Source organism: Microcaecilia unicolor, chromosome 1 (assembly GCF_901765095.1).
Source record: "Microcaecilia unicolor chromosome 1, aMicUni1.1, whole genome shotgun sequence".
Taxonomy (NCBI): Eukaryota; Metazoa; Chordata; class Amphibia; order Gymnophiona; family Siphonopidae; genus Microcaecilia; species Microcaecilia unicolor.
Window position 1 is genome coordinate 595444258 of NC_044031.1, and position 15068 is coordinate 595459325.

A 15068-nucleotide genomic window follows, 5' to 3' on the forward strand; every position below is an offset into this window, starting at 1 on the left:
ACTATTGATGAAAACGGTAACGGAATTCAAACATGCGTGGGATATGCATAAAGGAATCCTGTGCAGAAGGAATGGGTCCTCAGAACCTTAGCTAAAATTGGGTGGCGGAGCAGGTGGGGGGAAGAGGGGTTGGTGGTTGGGAGGTGTGGATAGTGGAGGGCAGACTTATACGGTCTGTGCCAGAGCCGGTGATGGGAGACGGGACTGGTGGTTGGGAGGCGGGGAATACTGCTGGGCAGACTTATACGGTCTGTGCCCTGAAAAAGACAGGTACAAATCAAGGTAAGGTATACACATATGAGTTTATCTTGGGCAGACTGGATGGACCGTGTAGGTCTTTTTCTGCCGTCATCTACTATGTATGTTACTATGTAATACCTGTAATTCAACTTTTGTAATGGAACAGAGGAATAGCTGCTTTGTGGTTAGAGAAGCAGGTAAGCTGGGGTTCTAATCCTGCTTCTACAATTGGTGCTCCTTGTGATCTTGGGCAAGTCAGGTACAGTTTACATTGTAAGCCCACGTCTGTCTCGCTGCACCCTACTCCTGGAATAAACTTCCTGAGCCCCTACGTCTTGCCCCATCCTTGGCCACCTTTAAATCTAGACTGAAAGCCCACCTCTTTAACATTGCTTTTGACTTGTAACCACTTGTAACCACTCGCCTCCACCTACCCTCCTCTACTCCTTCCTGTACACATTAATTGATTTGATTACTTTATTTTTTGTCTATTAGATTGTAAGCTCTTTGAGCAGGGACTGTCTTTCTTCTATGTTTGTGCAGCGCTGCGTACGCCTTGTAGCGCTATAGAAATGCTAAATAGTAGTAGTAGTAGTAACTAGGAATACCTTCTCGTAACTCATCTTGAACTCATATTTGGAAAAAGTAAATAAGTCTAAAATTCAAATCCATTTTCCTCTCATGACAGATTCTTGAAGTCTGTTGAAGTGGCACGCAAACTTCCCTCTTTAATTCATCAGCTCAGTTCCTCTCTATTGCTTCAGCTATACTGTAGGTATTTATATTAGTCTCTGCAAAAATCAATTCCATTCACAGATGCACAGCCCACAGGTTGCTGCAGGTTTTCTGCTATCTTTAGTTGCATCCTCTAGCAACAGCTTCATTCTCATTATTTAAAATCTCTAGTCTGTTACACTGGAAATAGGGTATTATCACTCTTCTTTCCAACTTCAAGCCCAAGAATCCAGCACTGGGATCATTCAAGGCTAAAACTCTTACCCGACTCCCTCCCAATTAGATAGCATGCCCCTTTCAAGGACTGTGTACTCCCCATTCAAACAGCCCTGGCTTAATACACATGGCGGGGCATTTTCGAAAGAAACGTCTAAGTTGGGATTTGGACGACTTTGTAAAACATCCAAATCTGGTGGCGGGGAAAAGCATATTTTCGAAAAAAGATGGACATCCATCTTTCGTTTTGAAAACACCAAGGACGTCCTTAGATTTGGACGTCTTTGAGGTTCGGCAATTTTCAAAACCAAAAACGTCCAAATGCAAGCCATTTGGACATGGGAGGAGCCAGCACTTCTAGTGCACTGGTCCCCCTGACATAACAGCAATTTGGCTCCCTAGGGGGCCCTGTAGTGGACTTCATAAAATGCTCCAAGGTACACAGCTCCCTTACCTTGTGTGCTGAGACCCCAAAACCCACTACCCCCAACTGTACACCACTACCATAGACCTTACGGGGTGGGTACAGAGAGTTTCTGGTGGGTTTTGGAGGGCTCGCTGTTTCCTCCACAAATGTAACAGGTAGGGGGGTATGGGCCTTGGTCCGCCTGTCTGAAGTGCACTGCACCCACTAAAACTGCTCCAGGGACCTGCATGCGCTGTCATGGACCTGAGTATGACATCTGAGGCTGGCATAGAGGCTAGCATGTAATATTTTTAATGATGTTTTTTGAGGGTGGAAGGGGGTTAGTGACCACTGGGGGGAGTAACGGGAGGTCATCCCCGATTCCCTCCAGTGGTCATCTGGGGCACCTTTTTCTGCCTTATTCATGATAAAAACACGTCCGGGTGAAAACATCCAAGTGCTAATCATGGACGTCTCTGCTTTTTAACATTATGGCTCAAAGACGTTCAAGTCTTAGGAACGCCCAAGTCCTGCCTTCATCACGACTCCGATACACCCCCTTGAGATTTGGACGTCCTTGCGACGGACTTTCGCTAGAGACGTCCAAAATCGGGTTTCGATTATACCGATTTGGATGTCTCAGAGACATGGACGTCCAAGTACCAATTTATATCGGAAGATGGACGTCCATCTCTTTCGAAAATGAGCCTTAAGGTTCCTATTTACTAAACTGCATTAGCTGTTTAACATGGCAATAACAACATGATAACAACGCAGTACTGCAATAATACAGTGTATTCACTATAAGCTGTTTAGTGTAGAAATTTGCACTGAAATATGGAAAAATGGGTGGGCACCGACTAGCTAATTACATTCTGCACTTTTTGGTGTTACCATTGATTGCAGTTATGAAATTTGTTCTGCATTAACTGTACAGCAACCTTCCTAAAAGGGCTATGAACTATTCCCAAAATTACCACAGAGGTTTTGTCCCTAATATACCATAACTTTTAGTTATTTATTTATTTTTTGCATTTATATCCCATATTATTTCAATAGATCACGTTTAATGTGGCTAACAACTGATTATATTTAACAGTACAAAAAGTGATACGGGACAATATACATTAAGTAGTAATAACAAAGTAAATGAAGATTTAGTATTACAATATGTACTATGGAAACAAATACTAAATGCAAAAAGGTAACAATTTATAGTCATCCATGTATAATAACAATTACAATGGAACTGAAAAATTGGAATAATTGTATAATTAGGGGTTTAAGTTAATTATGATCAATTATGAGAAACTGCTTAAACAGAGAGGCTTGAAGATATTTCCAGAATATCAAATAATTAGGTTCTCATCTGATAATTTTTTTTTTTTGGGGGGGGGGGGGGGGGGAATTCCACCATTTGGTACACAGGTAATGGAATCGTGACATGCAGATTGACTTGTAGATCACATTTTTGCAACTGGGATAGTGTAGGGTTAGATAATCTCCTGAACCAGGGAGAGCATTGTGAAGGGGGAGATCAATTAAAGGTTGCATATAATCAGGGGTTATGCCATATAGAGTTTTGAAAACAAAAGTACATAGTTTGAATGTTATTCTGGCTTTGATTGGAAGCCAGTAAGCAAAGGGGCTGCACTTTTGAATCTTGTAGCCTTATAAACTAATCTGGCTGCTGTATTTTGAGCTGCTTGCAGTTTTTCAAAGAAGATTCCTTACAGCAAGCATAAATGGCGTTGCAATAATTGAAGTGTGATAATACTAAAGTTTATAATAAGGTTCTAAACATATCATTAGGGAAGAGATGTCAGATTCTTTTTGGTTTCTACACTGCTTTAAAGTTATCATGTCCTAGGGTAAAAACCTTAGCATACTTTAGTAAACAGGGACTGACAGGGTAACTTTATAAGTGTTTTGAACTTACTGAAGAGCATTTTACTTGCTAAAGTAGATGAAAAACAACAAAGCAGTGGAATCAAATGTATTTATTGGAACAATACCCGACGTGGCCACGTTTCGCCCTCAGGCTGCGTCAGGGGTATAAACTATTAAAAACAAACAAAACACAAGTATAAAAACATGTATAACCATACATATTAACAATGTCATAAGCATGATTCAACTAATAAAAGGCAATTATATAAAAAAGAGATTCAACATATATAAAACAATCCTTTAAGAGTTCTAAAAAAACATGTATAGACATACATGATATCATCTGTAAAACAAATATTTATAATTATCATTAAAATCATACATCACATAAAATATTTTATCAGAACATCTACAATTACTCATATCACATTTATAACTCTCAATAAAAAATGTTAAGATCATACAATTAGAATCAAAACATTTCAATGAAGAGGGGAAGAAATTTCTTTATACATACCTATCAAAAGTGTATGTAAATATATCATACACACTAGTAGTTCCAAAATCTAGTTCTACACAGATATAAAAACAAAAGATAAAAATATCATCAGACAAGAAGTATATCTAAATGTGCACAAAACCTTTAAAAGACTCTAGACATTCTAGTTTCTCCACTGATATTCTTAACACAAAACCAAAAAACCTCCTTAGAAATAAATAACCAGTCCACATTACTGCTAGAGGCAGGAAGCAGTTCACTAAATAAAAGACTTCTCACAAAAATATAACAACAGAGGAAGCACTGCAAGCACTCAATCTTCAAAACAACATCTAGTAGGTCTCCATCAGATCACAGCTAGACTCCCTACATATTCCAAAGATGTGCAAGATGAACAGAAATAAAGCAAACACTTACCCACTTATCTGCTACTTCCAACTAAACTGATATGCATTAGCATTACTAGCTTCTGAGACCCATGACTCATATAGCATCATCATAAGGTTAAAGGTCATCTCCAAGCACATTGCAAGTATCTTAAAGGGCCAGATAGCTATTTTACATTGGAGAGCCAGATTTTAAAATAAACAGTGCTTAATTGTGAAATGTTCATAAAGATTACAAAACTGATGATCTAAATCAATAAAAGCTTACAAATGGGTATAAACACAATGCTTTCAAAACCGAAAACTCTAGGAATAAGTAATGTCCACATTACTGCTAAGGCAGGTAACAGTTCACTGAATGAAAAATTTCTCACAAAAATGTAACAGCAGAGAGAGCACTGCAAGCACTCAATCTTTAAAAACAACATCTAGTACGTTTCAATGAGATCACAACTAGACTCCCTACATATTCCAAAGGTGTGCAAGATCAACAGAGATAAAGCAAACACTTACCCATTTATCTGCTACTTCCAACTGAACTGATATGTATTAGCATTACTAGCTTCTGTGAGACCCATTGTAAAATGTTCATAAAAATGGTGATCTAAATTAATAAAAGCTTATCTAAACAAATGGTAAAACAGTACGTATATTCAACAAACGTATTGCAGAACATAAGAGTGCCATAAAAAACAAGATGTTTGAAAAACCACTGGTAGAACATATGCATGATTTTATGCACTCCTTTGAAGAATTGAGATTTCTTGTATTATTGAGAATCAAAACACATTGGAGAGGTGGAGATGTCAACAAATTGCTGTTAAAGGCAGAACAGAGGCTTATTTTTAAATTTAATACAGTGAAACCATATGGGTTAAATCAAGAGAGTGACTACTCGGTTTTTCTATGATAAAGCCATTTGTTTAGATAAGCTTTTATTAATTTAGATCACCATTTTTATGAACATTTTACAATTAAACACTGTTTATTTTAAACCTGGCTCTCAAATGTAAAATATCTATCTGGCCCTTTAAGATACTTGCAATGTGCTTAGAGATGACCTTTAACCTCATGATGATGCTATATGAGTCATGGGTCTCACAGAAGCTAGTAATGCTAATACATATCAGTTCAGTTGGAAGTAGCAGATAAATGGGTAAGTGTTTGCTTTATCTCTGTTGATCTTGCACACCTTTGGAATATGTAGGGAGTCTAGTTGTGATCTCATTGAAACGTACTAGATGTTGTTTTTAAAGATTGAGTGCTTGCAGTGCTCTCTCTGCTGTTACATTTTTGTGAGAAATTTTTCATTCAGTGAACTGTTACCTGCCTTAGCAGTAATGTGGACATTACTTATTCCTAGAGTTTTCGGTTTTGAAAGCATTGTGTTTATACCCATTTGTAAGCTTTTATTGATTTAGATCATCAGTTTTGTAATCTTTATGAACATTTCACAATTAAGCACTGTTTATTTTAAAATCTGGCTCTCCAATGTAAAATAGCTATCTGGCCCTTTAAGATACTTGCAATGTGCTTGGAGATGACCTTTAACCTTATGATGATGCTATATGAGTCATGGGTCTCAGAAGCTAGTAATGCTAATGCATATCAGTTTAGTTGGAAGTAGCAGATAAGTGGGTAAGTGTTTGCTTTATTTCTGTTCATCTTGCACATCTTTGGAATATGTAGGGAGTCTAGCTGTGATCTGATGGAGACCTACTAGATGTTGTTTGAAGATTGAGTGCTTGCAGTGCTTCCTCTGTTGTTATATTTTTGTGAGAAGTCTTTTATTTAGTGAACTGCTTCCTGCCTCTAGCAGTAATGTGGACTGGTTATTTATTTCTAAGGAGGTTTTTTGGTTTTGTGTTAAGAATATCAGTGGAGAAACTAGAATGTCTAGAGTCTTTTAAAGGTTTTGTGCACATTTAGATATACTTCTTGTCTGATGATATTTTTATCTTTTGTTTTTATATCTGTGTAGAACTAGATTTTGGAACTACTAGTGTGTATGATATATTTACATACACTTTTGATAGGTATGTATAAAGAAATTTCTTCCCCTCTTCATTGAAATGTTTTGATTCTAATTGTATGATCTTAACATTTTTTATTGAGAGTTATAAATGTGATATGAGTAATTGTAGATGTTCTGATAAAATATTTTATGTGATGTATGATTTTAATGATAATTATAAATATTTGTTTTACAGATGATATCATGTATGTCTATACATGTTTTTTTAGAACTCTTAAAGGATTGTTTTATATATGTTGAATCTCTTTTTTATATAATTGCCTTTTATTAGTTGAATCATGCTTATGACATTGTTAATATGTATGGTTATACATGTTTTTATACTTGTGTTTTGTTTGTTTTTAATAGTTTATACCCCTGACGCAGCCTGAGGGCGAAACGTGGCCACGTCGGGTATTGTTCCAATAAATACATTTGATTCCACTGCTTTGTTGTTTTTCATCTACTGTTTTGTAAGCAGTTGTGTGCCTTTTTGTTTTTTTTGTCTTGCTAAAGTAGATACTTACAAAATTGCTCCAATGAGGGTAAAAACCTTCACTTATAGTTTAAAAATATGTTAATCATCTCATTGAATAAATGGTAGGATAAGAAGGACCATTATATAGTTTCAAAACTTGCAATACTAATATATATATAATACATAGTAACACAGTAGATGACGGCAGAGAAAGAGCTGCATGGTCCATCCAGCATGCCCAACAAGATAAACTCATATGTGCTACTTTATGTGTGTACCTGACTTTGATTTGATTTCAGGGCACAGACCGTAGAAGTCTGACCAGCACTAACCCCGCCTCTCACCCACTAGCCCTGCCTCACGCTACCGGCTCTTCCACCCAATCTCCACTAAGCTTCTGAGGAACCATTACTTCTGAACAGGATTCCTTTATGTTTATCCCATGCATTTTTGAATTTCGTTACCGTTTTCATCTCCACCACCTCCAGCGGGAGGGCATTCCAAGTATCCACCATTCTCTCCGTGAAAAAATACTTCCTGACATTTTTCTTGAGTCTGCCCCCCTTCAATCTCATTTCACGTCCTCTAGTTCTACCGCCTTCCCACCTCCGGAAAAGGTTTGTTTGCAGATTAATACCTTTCAAATATTTGAACGTCTGTATCATATCACCCCTGTTTCTCCTTTCCTCCAGGGTATACATGTTCAGGTCAGCAAGTCTCTCCTCATATGTCGCGTAACGCAAATCCCATACCATGCTTGTAGCTTTTCTTTACACCGCTTCAATTCTTTTTACATCCTTAGCAAGATACAGCCTCCAAAACTGAACACAATACTCCAGGCGGGGCATCACCAACGACTTATACAGGGGCATCAACACCTCCTTTCTTCTGCTGGTCACACCTTTCTCTATACAGCCTAGCAACCTTCTAGCTACGGCCACCGCCTTGTCACACTGTTTCATCGTCTTCAGATCCTCAGATACTATCACCCCAAGATCCCTCTCCCCGTCTGTACATATCAGACTCTCACCGCCTAACATATACGTCTCCCGTGGATTTCTACTCCCTAAGTGCATCACTTTGCATTTCTCCGCATTGAATTCTAATTGCCAAACAAACCATTCTTCTAGCTTCTGCAGATCCTTTTTCACGTTTTCCACTCCCTCCTGGGTGTCGACTCTGTTGCAAATCTTAGTATCATCTGCAAAAAGGCAAACTTTACCTTCTAACCTTTCGGCAATGTCACTCACAAATATATTGAAAAGAAACAGCCCCAGCACCGATCCCTGAGGCACTCCACTGCTCACCTTTCCCTCATCCGATCGAATTCCATTAACCACCACCCTCTGGCATCTGTCCGTCAACCAGTTCACCACATCTGGTCCTATCTTCAGCCTGTCTAGTTTATTTAAGAGCCTCCTGTGGGGAACTGTGTCAAAAGCTTTGCTGAAATCTAAGTAGATTATGTCTGTAGCACGTCCATGAATCAATTCTCCGGTCATCCAGTCAAAGAATTCAATGAGATTCATTTGGCACGATTTACCCTTGGTAAAACTATGTTGTCTCGGATCTTGCAACTTATTGGCTTCCAGGAAATTCACTATCCTTTCCTTCAGCATCGCTTCCATTACTTTTCCAATAACCGAAGTGAGGCTTACCGGCCTGCAGTTTCCAGCTTCTTCCCTATCACCACTTTGTGAAGAGGGACCACATCCGCTGTTCTCCACTCCCATGGAACCTCTCCCGTCTCCAAGGATTTATTAAACAAATCTTTAAGACGACCTGCCAGAGCCTCTCTGTGCTCCCTCAACATCCTGGGGTGGATCCCGTCCGGTCCTATGGCTTTGTCCACCTTTAGATTTTCAAGTTGTTCATACACACTCTCTTCTGTGAACGGTGCTATATCCACTCCATTCTCATACGTACGTTTGCCAGTCAATCGTGGTCCTTCTCCAGGATTTTCTTCTGTGAAAATAGATGCATATCTTAACAATGAGCCAGACGAACTTGCACCTGAGGAAGCCATAGCCACCCTCACAACCCTTCCATGGATTTGCAAATAAGATGATTGAAAATCTTAATTATTACATATGGTTATTTTAGCGAAATGAAGTATAAGAATCCTATCAGGAAAATGGGGATAATATATCTTAGTATTCCATGCTGGAAAAATCATGTTACACGAATTCAAGCCCCACCGTTAAGGAAAGCATTGGTGCAGCGATAACATCAAGCTCCTGCAAAATCCTAAGTATATGGCCTATGTCACGAATAAATAATGATATCTATGACACAAAAAACTGCAAAAACATGTCCACAAACAAGTTCCAATGCCCATGACTAAAAAACAGAGAGGTTGTACTTTAAATATTAACAATTCAAACATTGGACCATACTGCTAGCATAGTCAACAATGTAAGAGCAAAACAATGTCAAAATATAAATCGGAAGGGAGAAAAAATAACAATATCTAGAGAAAATAGACTGAAACGGTAGCAAAGCTCTTCGATAATAACTGGAGTACTTAGCTTTAAACCCGGGAAAAAAAAAAGCAATCGGGAGGCGCCTCCACATGCAAAGATATGTACACACTCCGTCTCTTAGTCAAAAGTGCCAGAACAGCTTCAACTTAGGATGTTTTATATATAGCTAGTTAACATGAGGGGATTCTAGACGTTATGTCTAAGCATGCACCTTAAATTCATTTTTGGACTACTGATGGGGGCAACATCTATTTGGTCCTGTTAGAATACCTCTGCTAATTACATGATCTACATAACATGACACTATTTTTAGGCATTTGAAGTATGAATGCTCTATGTGTTTTTATAATAATATTTTTTTATATTGGTTTTTAATCATTCCCCCTTTTTTTTAAAGTACACTACTTGATTGATACATTGCAATACAGATTAGCTTTTGATATTTGAGAGATACATACATATATTTCTTGATAAACATAAAAGTGCGTTCTATGAGTCTATATTCACCTCATCACCTGAGCTTTATTATTCATCATTCGTCTCACTTTTGTTTTTTATTTTTTCATTACATTTTTATATTATTTGTATTTGGTTATTATTAAATTATTATTTTTTACATTTAGGAATACGCTGTTTTATGCTGCTTATGCTGTTTTTTTGCAAAGAAAATTCCTTTTATCCTTGTTCTGACATGCAATTTGCGAGTAAGTACTACACGTCTATTTTATTATTATCATGATTTTAGTATTATCATAATTCTCTCTTTGATTATTTTATAATAATTTTTTGAGACATATTAATTTTTATTTTTTATTCATTATTAGTTTTTTTATAATTGTTCCTCCTCTTTCAGCCGTTCCTATTTAAGAAAGGTCCAGATCAGGTATGTGTCTTCAATTTTAACACTAAGTTGCCTAATGATTTTACAATTCATTTCATGAATTTCATCTTTGGTTACGCCTGTGCCCTTTCTTTGCTGGTATTTTGTAATACATATGTAATTCATAAGTAATATACGTGTTGACAATTTTTAGTGTGTGTTTAATGTATAATGTATAAGTTTTTGATATATATATTTTTTGATATATTGATTTATATATTTTATATATATGTGCATTTTTATGTTATAATTATTATTTATTATAATTCCAAAAATATCTTTAAATGTTCATTTAACAGACTCTCTCTATTAATTTTTTTTATTCATGTCTATGTTTTACATGTACATTAGCATTCATATTGATGTTTTATACATTTTTATATACATATATTTTATACAATATATTTTTTGGAATTCTCTGTTTTATACTTTGATATATTTGTTGTTCATTTTAGCCCCTGACGCAGCCCTATTGTTGGGCGAAACACAACCTGTCGGGCAATTGTTTCACATATGATATCTTCAATAAAGCTTTTTGGATATTATACTGATCTGCTGGTTTGTTTTTCACGTTGGATTTTGCAGATCGTCTGCCTTGTTGTTTTCTATGGTCTTAGTAACAAACTCCTTTTCAAATGAGGTGGGGTTTGTGATACAGACGAGTGTAACAATGAGAAAAGTTTGTATGGTGCGTAATATAGATCTTCCAAATGTGTGTAAATCTGTGTCCAGCCAAACCAGTCCCCCAAATGTCGCAACAAGAATGCATGGTTGTATTGTTGCAGACTGGGAAGACCACTACTCCCCACCTCCTCCAGTCATCTATCATGACTGGCAAACGCATCTTCAGTTTTTTCTTTGATTGTAGAACAGAAACCACTAAATAACCGATACAGGCCTCTCAAGACCTTCTTTGTACTCCTAAGTAGGATTGATTGTAGAACATACAACCATCGTGGAAACTGAACCATCTTCATCAGATTTATCCGGCCCAACAAGGATAAGGGAAGATCCCTCCACTCCTCCAACCGCCGCTTGGTATTTTCCATGAGAATCCCAATATTAAGCCGGTACAGGGATGCAACATTCCTTTGCTAAACGGATGCCTAGATACCGAAAAGAATCCACCGCCCATCTCAATGGGAAAACCCTTCCCCAATCTTTTTGAAGCTGCGACGAGGACGGCAGAGCGAAACCCTGCATAATCCCCATATTCATGAAATATTTCTAAGAGAACTGTAAGGGATTCCCTCTGACTCGCCAAGTGCACTAAAAGGTAGTCTGCAAACGCCGCCACTTTGAAGTGAAAAGATTCTATTTGAATATCCCTAACCTCTGGATTTGCCATAATATCTCTAATGAGGGGATCTAGCGTGAAATGAGCACTTTTAAAATCTGTGTGTGCCTCTGAGCTGGTGCAAAACTTGTGAGTTTTTTTTTTTAACAGATATGTATTCTGTAAGTAAGATTTGGCATACAGGTTAGATTTTTGGCCCTCCTAAACTACACCTAAGTCCCTAAGCCATGTTCCCTTGAAATCTCTGTGTTTCACTCAGCTCTATGTGTAAATAGTGTTTTTTTCTGAAATTGCCATTTACAGGTCTATGTGATCTACACATGTAAAATACCCTATGATTAATTCTGTGAATAAACAGTTACCTTCTTTTATTTTGTTCTAATTTAATTAATATTTCATTTACTTTTTGTTTATTGTCTTACAATGTTCAGTTTACGTTTTAATTAGAATTGTGTTCGTAATGGTCTCATAATAATGGGAAAGACAGTTTATAAAATTTGTAAATAAATAAAATCTGAAGCAACCATGAACTTTGGAGTCACCACTTGTATGCTCGATTCAATCCTGCTTGTCAATGGAGAAAGTAAAATTGCAATCCAATAATAGGTGCTCTGCATAGACAATAGGATTAATCATACAGAAAATCTCTCCCACCTCCCCAAGAGTTGTACTACCTCTTGAGTGACAGAACTGAGGGAATTGAGGAGACAGCTCTGCACATGCTCAGAAGTTTGTATTAGTTCTGTGTTCTAGACATCTGTTCCATTCCAATGCCTTGTGATGGTTTCACCCACCTGTACACCTGGTTAATTCTACTGTCTACGGAAAACATCTGTTACAGGCACGCAACTTTGCTTTTTCTGAACACCTGCATTTATGTCTGAATTACATTCCTCCCCTTCTCCCCCCCCCCCCTCGCCAATGGAGCCTACTTTAGCATACTGTATACTCAAATCACTTATAGAATTACCTCCAAAATTAGCAATACTAAGCACACAGGAGAGAGAAAGTATGGGTTGGGTTTACCTTTCTAACCAGAAACTATACTGTTATAAAATAGGATAATTGGGAGGCTAAAGAGAAAGAACTGTATTGAAAATCTTTTTGCAAGACAAAAAAGGAAACATTTTTGAAAATAAGGTTCTAGCCATAAGGCCATATACCTTATAACTTGAAAAAAAAAACAAAAAAAACACAAGTAACTAAAACCAACCTGTTTGGCTTCATTGGTTGTTCATATGGTGCTTGCTGAATAGCATATTCTTGGTACCCTCTTCGTTGTACTTGATCTTGACTTGTTGTCTCTGGCTTTGTTGCAGATTCTGCTTCTGGAGGAGTGGCTTCAACCGGAACAATTTTTGTTGCTCCTATTGACATTAAGATAAAGTACATAGGTCATTTCTTTTTCCACTCGGGCCTTTTTTAGTTACATCCTTGTCTGCCAGTACAGTAGGTATTTTTTCTGCCCCCAGAGAGTTTACAGTTTAAGTTGGTAACTGAGGTTATATGGATAGAGATAGGGAAGAAATTAAATATTATGAAAAAATATAGATTAGTGAGTTAAGTTTGGAAAAAACAGGTTTGGACCGACAATATCAGGCCACATGAATATTTTTCTACAAAAAGTTTGTTTTGCAGTTGAACTACAGCAAGAAAAACATTCCGCAGTCACAAGACTACCCGAAGATCCTGATAAGCAAGGTTACGTGAATTATGCTGTCATTGGCTCAATGGAACTTGCAATAAAACTAGCCAATTGCTATTCATGACAGTTACCAGTGCCCTGAACATGATGGTAAGGCAAGACCTGACCTCCAAATAACGAGTTATTGATATGTCAGACCTGGGAAAATGCCCCTTTATCAGCAGAAACATATATCAGTATGCAGAACACAGTATAACCACTGGGTTGAAAAATGTATTTAAGACCTAAATTTCTGGGATTCAGCCAGTTGCTGGTGCAGGAGTGAGCTGACATGGCTGGTATAATGGGGAGCTGAAGGTGGGCTGAGGCTTTGGCAGGTCATAATGCATACCAGATGCACTGTCTAAATGTCTTGGAAGCAGTCCCAGAAGAGAAAGGTGACCAAATGGAAGAAAAAAAGAATTTGGGCATTTTCTAGGAAATCAGCCAAGCTGGGAATGGGTGGCGGAGGGAGTGCTGAGGTTTCGTTTTGGGCTAGATATCACTAAAAAGAGAAATGCACAGAGCATGGGTTATTTTTTATTATTTTTCTCATTATCATGCTTTAACATGCTTTAGTTTGCTCTATTATGCTTTATTATTACCTTGCCTACAACATTTGCTTGTTAAATTTACTATCATGTTTTATCATTACCATGCTACCCAAGATCCTTCTGTTATACTAAATGTATATTTTCTTATATACTTCCACTATTCGTGATGTATTGTAAGCCACATTGAGCCTGCAAAAAGGTGGGAAAATGTGGGATACAAATGCAATAAATAAATTAAATAAATAAATACAAAAAAAAAATTTAAAAGAAAAAATATGTGCACTGTGCAATTATACTGTATGTACTAAAATAAATATATATTCATTAGTGGAAACAGTATTTGGTTTATGGTCTGTGAAATGAAGGCACTATAAGTTACCTCAGTGTCTATACATGTCACCTATCTCATACAGGGGGAAGGAGGTAAGGTTACATAAGTGCCTTGGCAGAGTACCCTATCCAGTACAAAGTGATGCAGAGTTGCCCAAGATCACAAGGAGCGAGAGTGGCATTTAAACCTGCCTTTCTAAGTTTTCAGCCTACTGCTCTAACCACTTCTTAGTTTGTTCTAACTCATAATACTAGAATATATTAAACTTTAACACAATAGCTTTGGTTGTATTTTTATCTTCACGTACAAATTTAACAATCTGGCTCTTGTAGAATAGATGTGTCCAAGCTGGTTTCCACATTATCCATAATCAATGTGCATGAGTCACCATGAGGGCATCCTTCTACATTACAATCTTAAGTCTCTGGATCACAGCATGGAAGCTGAGCATGCCTAACTGTATCCTTGGACCTCTATTATATGCAAATGTATGTCATCCATACTCATTATGGATATCCTAAAAATCCAACCTGTTTGCAGCCCTAAAGGACATGGGCATCCCTGTTCTAGAATATTAAAGAGAAGAAAGTTATTCTCAAACCATATTTTATCATCTAAACTAGCTAACATGCAATAAAAAGATTATACAAGTTATGTATAACACATCAAGGGCTGCTTGTGATATTGCAGATCAAAGCCACAAGATTTCAACATTAGCTTCACCTCACTAAAACTGGCAAGACTTGATGTAACAGCACAGAGAATTTTCTTCTAATTATTACTGTTACTTTACTGCATTTTCATCCTCCTCCCCAAATGATTAACTTTAAACTGATCACCAATCAATCAATCAAATACAAGAGTCATTTAACTGACTACAACTCAGCAATTTGACATTGCTATTAAACTGCAGTAAGGATGTAATTTCCTGTATATTAAGGGCTGTTCATCTATAAAGTAAGTGACTATGGACGG

General features: G+C 37.2%; 1 protein-coding gene across 4 annotated transcripts in view; it reads right to left on the bottom strand.

The window, feature by feature from the left end:
- ZFAT (zinc finger and AT-hook domain containing) overlaps window positions 1-15068 on the bottom strand; it is a 283052-nt gene that overhangs the window by 173776 nt on the left and 94208 nt on the right. For all 4 annotated transcript variants that reach the window (XM_030219458.1, XM_030219474.1, XM_030219449.1 and 1 more), the window contains exon 5: window positions 12738-12891. In XM_030219458.1, the coding sequence (XP_030075318.1) occupies window positions 12738-12891 (154 nt within the window). The remainder of the gene's footprint in view (window positions 1-12737; window positions 12892-15068) is intronic.